At 40.6% G+C, this 15,713-nt stretch overlaps 1 protein-coding gene across 2 annotated transcripts; it reads right to left on the bottom strand.

The window, feature by feature from the left end:
* Positions 1 to 760: 760 nt before the first annotated feature.
* LOC310961014 (uncharacterized protein) lies at positions 761 to 9,592 on the bottom strand. Of its 2 annotated transcripts, none has more exons than XM_083932927.1 (3): positions 9,473 to 9,592; positions 9,293 to 9,389; positions 761 to 8,043 (listed from the first exon to the last, which is right to left on the bottom strand). In XM_083932927.1, the coding sequence occupies exon 3, from the start codon at positions 7,908 to 7,910 to the stop codon at positions 1,635 to 1,637; it is 6,276 nt and encodes a 2,091-aa protein (XP_083789053.1). In that variant the 5' UTR covers positions 7,911 to 8,043; positions 9,293 to 9,389; positions 9,473 to 9,592; the 3' UTR covers positions 761 to 1,634. The 2 variants fall into 2 exon arrangements, with proteins under 2 accessions (XP_083789053.1, XP_083789054.1); XM_083932928.1 differs by having other exon boundaries at positions 9,293 to 9,386; positions 9,473 to 9,533.
* Between the last annotated feature and the right edge of the window lie 6,121 nt (positions 9,593 to 15,713).

Consider the following 15,713-nt stretch of genomic DNA (forward strand, 5'->3'; position numbering starts at 1 on the left):
CCTATTGAAAGGTGTTTATAAAACATCTCATAACCTACCATCGCTTCTTCTCTTTGATTATAATTTAAGCTTGCTAGAATATCGTCACTTGGATTTTGTTTGGGTCAGATGTTCAGATTTTATCCAAAACCAGAGCATGGTGAGCGGCTAGATGGTCAATAAGAATCGTACCCTTATGAACCTCTACATATCAAAAGTTTCATCCAGAAAATAAAAATTGTCTGAAAAAATTCAGCATTTCATCTTAGTTCTTATTTACTTAATTGTGCACATTAATTAAGTAAGGCAACACACAGGTTGTTATTCATTTTCTGAAGTTCACTCCTGTCATTACAGTATTTGACCAACAGATGGTGAGATAGAGGCTTGGTTGATTCTAAAAACCGCATTACTGTAATTATGCAGTATCTGGCCCAGATTGCAATAATATATATTTTAAACAGACTCAAAATACACAAACTAGTGCTTTTAGAACCACTTTAAACCTATTACACATTACAAACATACTTTTCTCAATTGTATTTGTATTTATTTATTAAGGAGTAAATTACCCGATTGTAATGGACATTTGTGCTTTGCATTCTAAGAGTATTTCAGGAAAAAAAATATGTCACTTTAATCAAGTGAATCACCAATCATAACAGTTTCAATAATTATATTTAAAGGACTATTCTTCAATGAAGAATGAGAATGCAGTGAAAAGAATGACTACAGTGCAATAAAAGTCTGTAACAACAGTTGCTTTTTATTGGAATGGATCACAGACACAAGACAGCCCTGCTTATTCTAGTTAAAAAAAATACAAATGCAACAAACTTGAAAAACCAATTCTCTTTAGTGTAATCTGCATATTAAAAAAATGTTAATTGCAACAATGCCAGTTCAAGCTTTTGGAAAACATTAATGAAATGTATTTGTATCAAACGCATTCAATTGCAATTTCAGCTTTAGCATGCAGCATGTTTTAATGTTTAGTCGTGTGGACAGGATCCGTTAAAGTTAATAGCAGACAAATTAAAGACCAATTTTGAGTGATTTATATTTGCTTCAGGTGTCTCTAATGATAACTTATGTGACTGCAAACTGTCTGGTGAAAAAAGAAACCTCAAGGAAACAAACTTTGTAGGTAATATATCAAAAGGTCACAATACCTGAAAAGCAGTGGAGACCCCAATACCACTGCAGTTATATATAACAAAGTCTCAGCATTTACAATAAATATTCCACATTTACAATTGAGCTTACCCTCTCTGTTTACACTTAAATACATTATATACATGGCTCGCCCATGTCCTTTATCTTTCTCAAAAATTGCACATTATCTTACACAAGTCCTTCAACCCACATTCAAACAACAGCATTCGACTACAACTATCACTAATTCACAAATTCATTATCTCTTGTCAGTTTACACTCAAAGTCAAACTCGCTCTTCCTCACAGAAACAATCAAGGCTTCAGTAGCTTCACAAAGCCTGTGCAGCTTCTGTGTCTCATGTTAGTTAAGGCAAGGGAAGCAATACAAGATGCTTAACCTTGGGAAAATCCACCCTGAAAGCCTGTCCAAGATTAAACCACAATTGTCAAAAGAGCGAAAGTGGAGGGTGGGTTTTTCCTTTCAAACATCACAGTCTATCAGCTTGGACAGTCCAGCTCCTCTGTGCCTAGAAACTCCCCTAACATGTGGTCGTGTTGACCATAGACAGGCTCTAAATATGGATGTCCCTCCTTACAGTGCATTTGCCTCAACCTTTCGAGGTTTCTCTGCCCAAACCCATCTGGCTCCATATGAGGGCCTTGAACGGTAGCTTTCTGAGCCATGGGAGACAGAGGCACTGGGACAAAGCTGTGGTAAACAACCAGAGGCGGGGTCAAAACTTCCAAAGGGGATGCCTGAGGAACAGCACCCTCTGGTGGCTGGACTGGCAGCTGCACATAGCTTCCTGTTTCGGGATCAAAGAATGTTTTTGTCTTGACCTGTACAGGCATGTCCACAAAGAAGAACTGTCCTGAGTCTGGATCCTGGAGGAGCTTACGTTGGGTCATAGGAAAGGACTGCGTAACAATGGCATGCTCAATGCTAGACTGGCGAGAAAGCTGGCTGGTGTGGCTGTTGTAGCTTGACTGGCGAGAAAGAGTTAAAGGCTTAGGGTTAGGTATAGGGTACACATCAATGCTGTGACTTCTTCTGAATGACTTGTCCCTGCTAGCCTTGTCTCTGGCTCTGCCTCTCTGCTGAAATTCATCCATGATGGATTTTTCAATACGCTGGCTCCTTGGATCAAGCTTCTCGTTGACCGACGTATCGGCGCTGAGCCTGCACTCTGCTTTTTCACCTAAGTACCTATCAATGCTTTGTGATCTCTCACTAAGCTGAGCTTTGTACACGGGAACATTACTTATGACCCTATCACTACTGTAGTGTCTTTGCTCTGGCTTATTTCTACTGTGTCTGTTGCTGCTGCGACCTTGCCTTTCTGTTGCAACACTGGGTAGTGCGTCAGTGTTTCGGTTATTGCTTTCCACAGAATCATGGCTCTGTCTCTGCGTCTTGTGGTGCACATCTGTTCTGTTGTGATGGGGGTTTTCACTGTTGTGGCCTTTTCTTTCATAGGGTAGTTGCTCACTCTGGTTGTCACTGTTTTTGCCATGGTGACTTTCACTGTGACGATGACCATCTTCCATCTTTTCTCTGTGATTTCTCTCACTGCTCTTGCTACTTCTGCTGCTGCTGCTGCTGCTTTTGTGCTCGGATTTGTCACCCTTGTGTCTATCCACTCTGTGTTTACTGCTGCTTTGAGACGGCTTGTGGGAGGACTTCTGGGCCTCCTCCTTCTTCATCCTTCTATTTGCCAGTTTAATGGCTTTGAGAACAGCCTTTTCAGATTTGGGTAAGACAACTGGTGGTTTAAGCAGTCCTGTTTGGCTTTCATTACCACTGCAGGTGGACCCAGACCGTTCACTGGGTACCTTTGACACTTCATATACTCCAGTGTTTACTCTCATCTCATCAGATGTGTCAGCTGTGCTAGTTGTAAAACTCTCCACACCTTCAGATGATGGACTCACCCCAGAAAATCTGTCTTCCTCCTGTGGGACAGTGAGGAACCCTCCAACTTGTGGTTTCTTAGGGTTTTCACTTTGCAGATTGGAAGGAGACAGCAACAGGGGAGGTGAACTATCAGATGGAATCTCTCTGGGTTTCCTCAAGATTTCATCTGGGATTGGTGTGCTACCTCTGGTGATAGGTTCATTAGCTGAATGGAGCTCTGGAATTTCCTTTACTTGATGTGACTCCTCTCCCCTCCCTGAACCACTCAGACTCCCTCTTGGTGACCAAGGTTGTATAGTCTTTTTCAGTTTATTACTTAAAGTGTTGTCTTTGACCTTAAATAAGGCAGGGATCGCCAAAGTAGGTGAGAAAGTGTTGGAGGGTGACATTGGCGTCTGATTATTTTCATCATGAGTCAAGCTTTGATCTACAGTGGTATTCTCACTTTCTTTGCTGTCCTTGGATGACACTCCTGTGTCTTTTTGAGTAGATTTTAGCGGTCGCTTTACAACCTCGTGATCGCTTTCATGATCACTTAACAAATAATCCACTTCCATTCCTTGCAAATCCTGTTTTGTGTTCAGAATCACCTCATCAACCTCATCCACTTCCTCCACCTCTCCCATCAAGTTCTCCAGAGAGTGGTAAACATTTGACTCGGTCTCTGTATTTCTGTGCAGTGCACTCTCCACAGAGAAGTATGATGATTTTGAAGAAAGGCTGGTTTGATCAGGTGGGCTGTGATTGATTCTAATACCATTGACAAGTAGTAAGGGTGATATTATATCCCTGGGGATTTCACCAAAAGCCTCTGCATCCACATTTATTTCCTCTTCAGCTCTATTTATTTTGTCGGGTTCTTCTGCCACTAAATTATAAATAACATTGTAATCTGGTGTGTTTATATGGTCTGGTCTTAAAGGTGCCCTCTGCTTTACCTGTGCATTGCTGTTTTCAAATGTGGCTTCCCTTGTGGGGCTCATATCAACTTGCAAGTTAATTGGCTTATTTTCATTTCCTCCAAACTCTGTTGATAAATCAAATCTAGTTTCAGATTGTGGGTCATTTAAAGGTAAAATTGACTCACATATAGCTGCATCAGTTACTACGATGGATTTAAAATTTGCTTTATTTACCACATCCCACTTGTCTTTTACAAGATTGGTTTCACTTTGACTGGCTTCTCTAGTGGACAGGTCATTGTCTACTTCTTGTTTTCCTGAGCCTGTGCTCCATATCTCGTTTAAGCATACCTCACCATTTTCAGATTTTGCATTTTTGTTAAAGATATCCTCTTCTACTACATCTTTTAAACTATCTGTCTCCTTAATTACACTTCCATCTCTTCTACTCCCCCCCTTTCTGCTCCTAGGAGGAACAGGAGGAGCATCTCCCTTTTTGCCTTCATTTTGTTTCATTAGATTCTCTCCGCTCTCTTCAGATATCTGTCTCACTATGTCTCTCAAATTCACTTCTTCTGATTCATAGCTAGGATAATTTAATTTGTCTACAACAGGTAACATTAACCTACCACCTGATCCACGAGTCTCACAGAGTCTAGGTTCAGTTTGGGACAGGATCTCTCTCATGTGATTGTGGTCTCTTAGATCACCTAACCTCTCTTTTAAATCTATCTCTTGTTGTTCAAGAGTGCTGCCATTTTGTTTTTCCTTGGCCTCTGTCACAGAATCTGTCATGGCTTTTTTACATTGCTGTACCTTAGTTACATAACTTTCATCAGTGTTCTCATCAAATACTGTATTTGCATTTGTATTTCTCTTCTGCCTGTCTGAGATGATCTCTTCAAGTGCCATTTTGGCTCTGTCATAATTGTCATTTATAAGTGCTTTGTTTACTATGACGTTACTGTCTATCTTTGTGAAAGTCTCCTGCTTGCTCTGATCCTTCTCTTTCTGTGCAAAAAGTTCTTTCTTAGCCGTTGTGTTCCCTCTCATAGACAGCATACCCTTCTTTATATTCCTTAGCTCCCTTGAGATCAAGTCATTCTTAGCCTTCGCCTCCTCATCTATGTTAATGACACCAAATTTTTTCTTTGCGTTCTCAAGAACACGATCGCCTAGCCTCACTCTCTCTAGCTCTTTCAAAGCATGCAAATCATTAATTATGTGCTCACTATCTCTCATTTCTCTGCTTGGCCCCGTCTCCTTATCCACCTCCTTTCCTGTGTTCACATTCAGACTGCCTTCCTCAAACTCCTTTCCTTGTTCATCATTCGTCACTGCATATCTCTGATGTTTGATGTAATTGTTCTGTCTGGCTGAGAATATATACTTGAGTTTACCCTGTTTCTGGACAGATTTATTTTCCTTTGGCAATACGTTTAGTTTCGATTCCTCTGAATCTCCATTAGTGAGATTGTCAACATTACATGTTTGCTGTTTGTCAAGAGCGAGTTGAAGATCAGATTTAGCAAAATTTCTCCTTGGAACTGGTGGGGGCTCTTTCTTAACACTACCTTTTTTGCCTACCAGTGCAGCACCGGTTGCTTCATTTAAACTCTGAGATAAAACATAGTTGTTTGCTGGTACTGAACCCTCCCTCTTGGTGCCAACCATTTCTTTTAAATTGGCGGCCTTCTTATCTATTTCTTTCTGCCTCAGTTCTTCAGTGTCTGAAATAGGCGTATTGATGCTATCTGACTGAGCTGCAGATAGAGCTTTATTTTTGGCTGCATTAATTGCTTCTCTTGCTGCTCTGATCACATCCATTGTACTAATGGGTTGGCCACTGGTATCATTTTCCATAGAGCTTAATTGTTTTTCTCCAATGTCTTTCACATGTTGTTTTGCTTTGTCTGGTACATTTGGTGCTCTTTTCCCTGTTGATACATTTGATGACAACCCCTCTTTCTCAAGTGCATGGGGTGAAATAATAGGCAAACGATCTTTGTTAACATATAAGGTATTTGGTGAAAGCCCTGTGTTTGTTGGCTGCGCTTTTGGAGAGAGTTCTTTGTTTAGCATGAGTGGTGAAAGTTCATTCGCCTCAGTTGGTTGGTCTATGTGTATAGGAGCACCAGGGCTCAGAGGGACAAGAAGGTATTTCATATCACTGTCAACAGGGCTGGCCTTCTTGTACAAATTCAGAGATGGATAGTTTTGCTTTTTAGCCTTGGGACTCTTGGTAATTTTTGAGTGTATAAAGGGGGAGTTGGGATTTTCTTCACCAAGACTACCTACAGCCTCCCTTTTGCTTTGCAGTAGATTTGATAACAAATAATCATCCGAAAGAGGTCTGTCAGTATCAGGTTTGGTAAGACCAACAATTGGGGTGCCATTAGATTCCAAAAAAGGACTGAAAACTGTCTGCCCATCTTTTAAAATGGCAGGAGTGCTTAAGCCAGAGGCATAGCCCTCAGAGCCAGCTTGTGGATATTTCGGATGATCCGACTGTGGAGATTGGGTGCCACCCTCAGGCACCTCTAATGTTTTAAATTTAGGAGGGCTGTAACGGCTTTTCACCCTTTTCCTGTTGTCTTTGAGGTTGAAGAGGATGCTAGATGCGAGTGATTTGTAGCTGTCCCGCTTGAGTGGAGGTTCAGGGGTCAGTTTGGCCTCAGAGTGTGGTCTTAGTGGGAGGTCGAGGACAGAGGAAGAGAGGACAGTTTGAAGGATTTCTGATGTTTCTGTCGGTTGTCTGGAGGGTATGAGGGGAGTCATAAGCTGGCAGATGCTGAACGGAGTCGATGCCAAAGAATTGACTTCCTCAACTGCTGTCACCTCCACAGATCTAGCTTCCTTTTTTACCAACCAAAGACTTTCATCAACTGGTTTCGAACTGTTTTCCTGAGGGGTTATCCCAGGCTGATTGACTGGAATCACACTTGCTCTGGACCTGTTGCGCCTCCAGGGGGCAGCACTTCCATCTCCTCCATCTGATGAGCACCTCTTTTCAGCTGGAGTGGCTAAGGGCTTTGGCAGGACCTTTGGCGGAGGAGGGGGAGGGATGGGTTTAGGAGCAGTGGGAGGAGGGGGCTCAACTGCTGCTTTCTGGCATGACTGTGTCTCTTCTGTATACAGAGTCTCTTTTCTGTGTGCCTCCGTCAGCTCCTTGTAAAAAGGCAAGTCATACCATTTAGGGATATTATCTGTGGAGAGGATTGAGGTGTCATCTTTGCCAAAGGGGAACTGGTTAAAATCTCTCCATGTTTGGAAAGGGCTAAACTCACTGTGGAGGAAAAAGTTTTTGATGTTTAGTTTTCTTAGTTTGACAGTGGATTTCCCATGTTTTCTCTTTGAGGATTTTCCAGAGGGAAGGGCAGTATCTTTGCCTGTTTTGTTTGATGAACCATCACCAGAGTGATGCCGATGATGGTTCTTGTAATGTCCATCTGTGAGATTGGTGTGATAATCTGAGGAGAATTCCGATAGCTCTCTTTGGATGCTGCGAAGTGCAGACTTATCCCATGATTCCCCATTAGAGTCTGTCGTACCTCCATTTTTAATCAACATCCCTTCGCAGTTTTCCTCTGTGGCACTTAATGCCTTGAGGAAAGATGACATGTGGGATATATTCTTCTGTTGCTGCTGTTTCCACGGCAGGGCATAGTTTTTGTCTGTTTTATTTTGCCCTTGCTTTTTAGATTCCTTTTCATGCGTCTTTTTAAGAGGCTCTCCCACCAAAGGTTTGTGGCAACTGAAAGGTGAGTATCCATACAACAACTCGTCATTGTAGACAGCCTCATCTCCGACACAGAGACTTCGGAAGGCCCGATCGGTGAGAGTGCTGACCTCGCGATCGGTTTCGTCCATGAACAAGTCGGTGAACCCGTTGGGGAAGCGATGGTGGAGCATGCTCCCCACCCGATGGCTCATGTGTCTCTTTTCCAAACAGTTCATGATGTCATCAACTTCCTTTCTGTCTCTTGCATCACCTATTTTGCCTCCTCTTCAGCTCCTGCAGCTCTGTATATCCTCTGGTCTTCGTCTAGTTCAGGTTGACATCAGGGAAGTGGTGGGATATGTAAACGTCCTAAAACAAGACAGGGAAATCAGTGTCAGTGTTTAAAAGTTATGGTTTTAAACCAATCTACTCACTCACACATTATAAGCATCATTCCAGAATATGTGCATTTCAAAGACTCACAAAAAGGTTTTTTGATGATTACTATAAAAGGTTTTGAACTCTGTAGTTGCACCGATGACCTTTATGTACATGACATGTGCCGGCTTTGGCCATGCTGTCACTATGCAGGCAACAGACAAACACTTCACGCCATGTGCATGGCTATTTTAAACAATCTATGGTTCCTTAAGCTGTGACCACTAAGCATACTGTTGGTGGCTATGACAACAGCTCCTAGTCCATTTATAGGAACGTGATATATAGACGATTCCTTTGCAAAGCTCCAGAACAATATTTGTGCCTGCAGGTTTACACCACAGAGGGCAGGAAATGCAAGTAAATCATCACATCAGTCACAGTGCACCCTCAACAGCAGCTGCACTACTGGAGCTTACTTTAGCTATCTGGGTGAGGTCCTAGAATAGCTCATTAACCCATTTATATGTCCTGACCTGGGAGCAGCCACTGGCTTTTAACTCATCTCTTCAACTATCTGCATAACCATGACTCTCCTTATAAGCAGATGAGGCTGAGACATATATAAACACAGACATTCAGTCATCCACTTTTGTGTTTGATTTTATCTGTACTTTAAAAATGTGTAGTTTGAAAGCAATCTCAGTTGTCCAGAGATGTTCATGTTCACAGTCAGGGATGATTTGCAGAGAGGCAAGTGGGTTTATAACAGCCAATAAGACAATTATTATTATTATTATAATTATTATAACCAAACAAAACAGGTAAAACTGCTAATACTTACTGACTTTACTGTATATTTAGCCTGACTTTGGTTGCCAACAGTCAACCAGCTCTCATAACAAGAGATCAGTTAGCAACTACGGTACTTTCCCAGCATCTGCTTGTGTATTTATACCCAAGGAATGAGGTTGCCTAGTTAACTATACTGTATATAGGCGCGACCATTGGAATATAATTTTATATTTCACTCAAAGATGTATCAATATTAATGTCAATTATATGACACCATGTATGTGTAATGATTTAATAGCAATTAAGTCCAGGGGCCCTTGTGCTTTAGGTCTTTTTTGGACAATAATGTTTAGTCCAAATCTAAAACTTCTTATATTCAGTCCACTGGCCCTCAGTATTTTTTTTTGTCTTTGTAAACATCCATATAATCAAACTGCTCCCTCACCTTGGTGATGGGTCTTTCATGCTGAGCTTAACCATCCAATTGAGATTGTGGTATCAAACACAAATCCTCAGTGTAAAGTCCATGTCAGAATCACCTGCTGAGAATAAAGTCTTGTTAGCCGTCGCCTTTCATAGTAAACAAAGTAATTTTCTTGAAGTCAAAGAAACAAAGAAAACTCACCAAAGTGAGTCAAGCCCTCAGATCCATGTTCGAATGCACTGGTGTGGCCAGGGTCCTGATAGCGAGCTCAGAAGATACCAAAATAGATACACAAGTCAGTGTGGCCAAACTGAGCAGCAACACGGGACGCAGCTAGCTAACTCACATTGGAATAACCGGTGGGTGTCGTGTGGCAGGGTAAGGCAGGCCAGCAGGATGAAATGGACACTGTCATTGGTTATTTTTGTAACTAAGCAGTGAGGGCTGATAGGCTCCTCTCTCTAATGTTAGGCACCATTGAAAAGATGACAGGGCCTTCATGTCAATGAAGCCCATGAGTCTTGGTGGAGACAATACAGACGGGTGGGGCGTACTCACCATTGACTAACATTAAGCTTGTGACTCATTTTGCCTCTGTAACCCAGGGAAACAACCTTTTTGATATAGCCCATTGCATCACACAACTCCAAATTAGCGTGGCAGTCACTGAAGTGGAGATTGATAGCTGGAGGTGGCTGGATGCTTGCTGACTGATATGACTATGGCAGGGCTTGGCTAATTCTTATTGTTCAAGCTCTGTTTACAAGCTTGTGATGTGGACATGAACATGTGTAACTGGGAAGTCTAGTTTTAGGATCATGCAGCTGTTGTTGCTGTGAGATTGAGCTGAAACGGAGGGGGTATTTTTTTGACTTGTTACCCTTCATGAGTCAGAGGAAGTCAATGGATGAGGTCTCATGCCAAGGTTGACCCACTGTATTCCCTAAATTGAGAAAGTGGAGTGTTTAATAAACACTGTGCGGATCAACTTAATTTTATATGTCATGGAAGAACAATATGCATGTTACTCTGTACTTGCTGGAATGTGTTCTGTTTTGTCTTTGTATGAATGTCCTGTTCTATGTAACTGGTTTTGTATGTTAATCAGGTCTCTCTTGAGAATGAGACCATGTGTCTGAATAAGATTACCTGTTGTCTATGCATAGACAACTTCCAATATATAGCATCACTATCATCTGTTTATATAAAGGTTTGGCCACAAAATGAGTTTTGAAAGCTTTTGTTGAGCCCTAATTGGTCCCAGAAACAACTCCATGACTCCAGCATCCACAGTGTGTAGTTATGAGCAAGGTGCCATATTTAAGCCAGTCTATTTTTGTCATGTTGTATATCAAAAGGTAACAGCCTGTCTCTCTGCTGACTGTACCTTCCACACTTCAGCTAATCAATCATTTGCTAAACTTGCACATGCTAGTTGAATAGCATTAGGTAAGCTCACAGCTTTATTGATTTATACAAATAATATTTCATTACTTTTTGTGAGAAAAGTCCCTGCTTTGATTTTTGGAAGACAGACCTACTTGCTGAACAGTGTGGGAATATCACGTTGTGAGCTGAGATACTGCTCTCACGTCTTGCCCAGAATAAGGCCTCGCATAGGCCTGCCCCTCCTCTTCTAGACCTTTCTCACCTTTCTCTTTTTGCCTCCAACCCTACGACAGCAAGTTAGGCCATGTGTTTGTGCCAGCTAACCTTTCTTTTCCTAGGTCTAAGCCAAACAGCTATTCCATGCTATAGTGAAATTCTATCAAAAATCTAATCATCTTCTAAGAATGAGCAATTATAAAGTACAAAACTGTAAAATTGGACGGTGGCTGTAAAATGTAGTCTCGTCGTTATTTGTGAATGAACAAATCACACTCCATCGCTTCAGGGGTGTTGGTTGGGGCGGGGGGTCATTTGTAGTATTTAATGCTGATTACTTACTATTATATATATATGACTCCCATAGACATAGTCCAAGACCAGTACATGGTTTAGGCTAGACACTGAGTATTTCTACATTTTAAACAACAAGAACAAAAACACTGACTAAAAAATACTGAGCATACAGGTCGACAAAAGAGATATGGATCCGTTCATCTTTTTGGTCTTTTTCATTAGGGCTGGGTTTGCATGCTGATGTTAATAGCTAACCATATATAGCATATACAGTATATATGTATATATATCTATCGCAGTCATAAAAGATGTTTGACACTCTGATTGCTTTGAGTTATACACCTGTCAACCTGCCATACAAAGAGGACAGCTTTAAAAGCAGAGAGCAGACAGAAAGGTGAGACACTAAATAAGGAAGTCCAGTTCACCAGGGTCAGGATTCACTCTTTGTTTGTGCCATTATGACTGACACCCACATGTGTTCTGGTTGGCTGTGAAACCACAGGGAGCCAGCTAGCAGCCTGGCTGAGAACTGGGACAGACAGGCAGAGGGGGTAGCTGGCCTTCAGGAGTGACAAGCTAGTAAACCAAAGTATGGTAACTATTGGACAGCTGAGGCAGATGCAGAAGAAGATATGAAGATCTAGGGACTGAGAAATATTGTATATATACATATATATATGTATATTCTTATAAAATCTCTTCTTTGTGTCCATACATCCTGCACAGATGGGCAGTATAGTGGTCACAAAGGTTATGATGGTTATGTGTTATGATGGTAAGATAACTTTGTGTTATAAAGCACTTCTGTTACGTTTTCACATGGCAGCAAAAACCACAACAAATGTGGTCACTCATTTCCTATGTATGTCAAAATGAAAGTATCAGATAGATCACTATAGAAATGAAACAGATGTTGCACTTTTTTTAAAGATAATAATGAATGTGTTTTGATCTATCTGGAAGAAATGTGCATTTTGGATTTCACAGGTATTAAAAACGTAAAAGAGGAGCCTATAGACTGCAGACTGCTCCAACATAACATCATACAGCAAGCCGTTATTTGTGCGAGGGGCATGATGACAGGACTGCAATAACTGATACCCCTGAGGGCTGATACTGCAGGTGGCTGACCAATCAACAGAGAGCATTTACATGCTGCAAATGCAGTTATATCATCATCTCATGAAGAAGTCGAGATGTTAACCATGGATGAAATGGAGACACACTATCAATTGGAGCCAGGACCTTGACCTATGATATTTTATTGTCAGTAATAAATCTGAGGGGCATCAAAACTGTTGTGGCAACATCTGGCCCACAAATCTTCCCACAACAACAAACATCATTAAGCTACATCTAACAATGTCAACAAGTAGGCTATGTATCTTCCAGCCAAGGTAGCCTACAAGCTAAAAATACATGAAATACATAACACAGAGGTGATATGAATACAGATTTGCAGGATGTTTGAAGTGCTATGATTCTCACTAGTCAAAACCTGTGGTTAAAACTCACCCCAAGAAACGCAAAGGGCCTTGCATTGCAGGAACTATAAGGACACTCAGAAAAGTCAGAGAGCATAATCGTTTCATCAGCAAAGCTTTGAAACCCACAATATCAGGAAACTGCTCATCACTATATATGAGAAAAGACTCACAGCGCTTCAAGAAGTCAGTTAACTGCCCGGAAAAACTCCAAGAGATGAGGACATTTCAGACCTGTGGGTTTGTGTCAGCTGTCATCAGGGCTGCCCTCATCACTGGTGAGTATGATAGACACTTGTACTAAATTATATTCTCAACCTACAGATAAGATAAGTAGACATGATGTGGTAATAAATTGGAGGAGTACAGTACAGTTAGTACAGTATGTTCAAGCGTGTTATTAGCAGAGTTCAGCAGTGACCTGCGAGCGTCTTGATTTTTTACAGTAATGAAGGTAAAGACCAATCAGTGTCAGCAAGGTCATACATAATACATAATACAAACAAGCCAGGACATTTTTCCCCCTAAACAAGAATGATAGGCAATGCAGCTACACTTTATGCATGGAGAACGTGTGAAAGAGACACTGTATCGGTTCTGACCTGGAGGAAACATTCTATAAGTAGCTTTTAGAATTTATCTGAAATTTCAAGTTGAAGTTAGCCATAGTAGCCTTTAGCTAGCAAGTTCCTCGTTAGCTAATCAGCTGTAAATGTGGAATGAAGGGTAATTATTTACAACTCTAACAAAACAGAGATGAATGAATTTAAATAATAAAATGTTGTTCCTTAAACAAAGTAGTTAACGTTATTTGGGGGAGAGGCTGCAGTATGCATTTTAAAGCTTGAATATGGAGAATGAATAGAAAACCAGTCTTTTTGGAACCCATCCCCTCGGGCAAATCACACCATAAAAACATTGCAGAGGAGTTTTACTGACGGTTACCATTACTGCTAAGTAAACATGAAAGTTAGCCTACTGTTCAAGGAGAACCATAGCCCTTTGGGTGTGCATTTTAATGGTGTTGAACTCCTTTATCTCAGTCCATGGAGTGAATGTTTGGCCTATACTGACTCTGGTTTTTGCCCGTCTCCACTCACTCAGCTGCTGGGACTAATAAGCAGCTGTAGGATTGGTAAACTCCATTTCACCAGTGCCAGCCTACAGTAGTTGCACCCAACAACAGTCCCCAAAGAAATTGCTTTTTTAGGAAAACGATGACCTGGACAAATGAGAACATTCACAGGCTTACAGAAACAACAGACAACCCTGGTTACCGGCAATGCCAAACGCTATTTTACTGGTACAATCGAAACAGAAGGTGACAGAAAATCATTTTAAAACCAAAAAATTAAAATTTAAATATTAATTTAGAGTAAATATATTTTTTGATGGAAAAGCAATATTTTCATTCTGTACCCCTCAAAATGACACGTGGGTGTGTTGTTATTATTTTGAATATAGCTTTTAATAATAACAATAATATTAGATTCTACCTTTAAGATAACTTCTATGCAATAATTTTTTTAGGGTAAAATAATCAGTCCAAAATAATATGAAAGCATTTTTTTCAGTTTCATAGATTGCTGGCTCACACATCAATGCAATTGAATATTTGTTTTGTATTGCTGCCAGTTTTTAGGCTTTGTAGAGCATGACAATGTTTTGTGATATTATTTGTAGTAAAAGTTTTTTTGTTGTCTATTTGCAATACTTGTTTATTGGTATCTTGACTTGGGCTGTGAGTTGAAGCTGCAGAGAGCTGTCACACTGCCCGTGCTCTGCTTGCTGGACATGACACATTATGTAAGAGGGTCACACTCTGGTCACTGGAAACTTTATCTCTCTTCACACTCAGGGTGCGTTAAGTATATTACCATAGACTGATACATAACACATAGACTGTCCCATGACTAGTCACAGCTTAAATCCCTGCAACAGCCAACACTTTGAACTCCAGTTTAGGACCTTCAGCAAGGTAGGCTACTTAACCTGGTCTTGTGCTAATCCCAGAGGGGAAATGCATTAAAAAAATCGAATCAAATTACACTAAAAATTGACTTTGCTTGTTTATTGATTGGCTGATTTCTGCTGAACCAGCATTTGCTTTAGTTCTCATTTAGAAGCTAACAACAGGCCGGGTCTCAGAGCTGCCAGAGGAATGCCACTGGGGGTTATAAAATGTAAGATAGCTATTTGCTGAGCATGTATGGTCTGTTTCAGCAACACCCTGCTCCACTCTCAGTTACAGTCATACCCTACCACCCACAGTACCACTCCTCTGTCTTTTGGCATCTGAAAAGGAGCAGCTGAGGCTCAAAGGTATCTTGACATAAAATTGGATGTCCCCTTCCTGTACTTTCCCTTTTATGTCCACAGGTTAATAATTCCACCCTAGCTGCTAAATCCTGTGTCGCTAAATCTTTAGCTAAGTGGCATGTCATGCCCTTGAATCGAAATACATACTTCATAATATGTCTAAATAAATTATTCACTATAAGATGAGGCAAATGATTTAAACTCTTCAGTCTTGTGAAGTGCTTTCATATGGAAGCCAAGTATGAAAATAAGGTGTTAACAGAATACATTGACTATATGGAAATGAGATTAATTATATTCTCAAGTATAAAACATGTTACCTTTCAAGATATTTTTTGGCCTTTTCATGCCTTTATCTGAGGACAGCTTGGAGAATGATAGGAAACAGGAGTGAGAGAGAGGGTGGTGACATGCAGCAAAGGTGGGAATCGAATCCTGGCCGCTGCGTTGAGGACTTCTAGCCTTGGTACATGGGGCGCCCACTCTAACCACTGCGCCCTTTGAATTGAGTTTATGAATTTATTTCAGATTTGTAAAAAAAAAAAATATACAAAATTATAGAAAATTAAATTAGTTCACAATAATAAATAAAATAAGTAAAATAAAATAAATAAATAAGAAAAAAAACATGTAACAAAATAGATACAATTAACGATTCCTGGAAAGGATCAGGAAGAAGATTATTATTTAATCCTACCCCTTATTCACAATTCAGTAATCTATCTAATGCATCT

Source organism: Echiichthys vipera, assembly GCF_963691815.1.
Source record: "Echiichthys vipera genome assembly, chromosome: 18".
NCBI lineage: Eukaryota > Metazoa > Chordata > Actinopteri > Perciformes > Trachinidae > Echiichthys > Echiichthys vipera.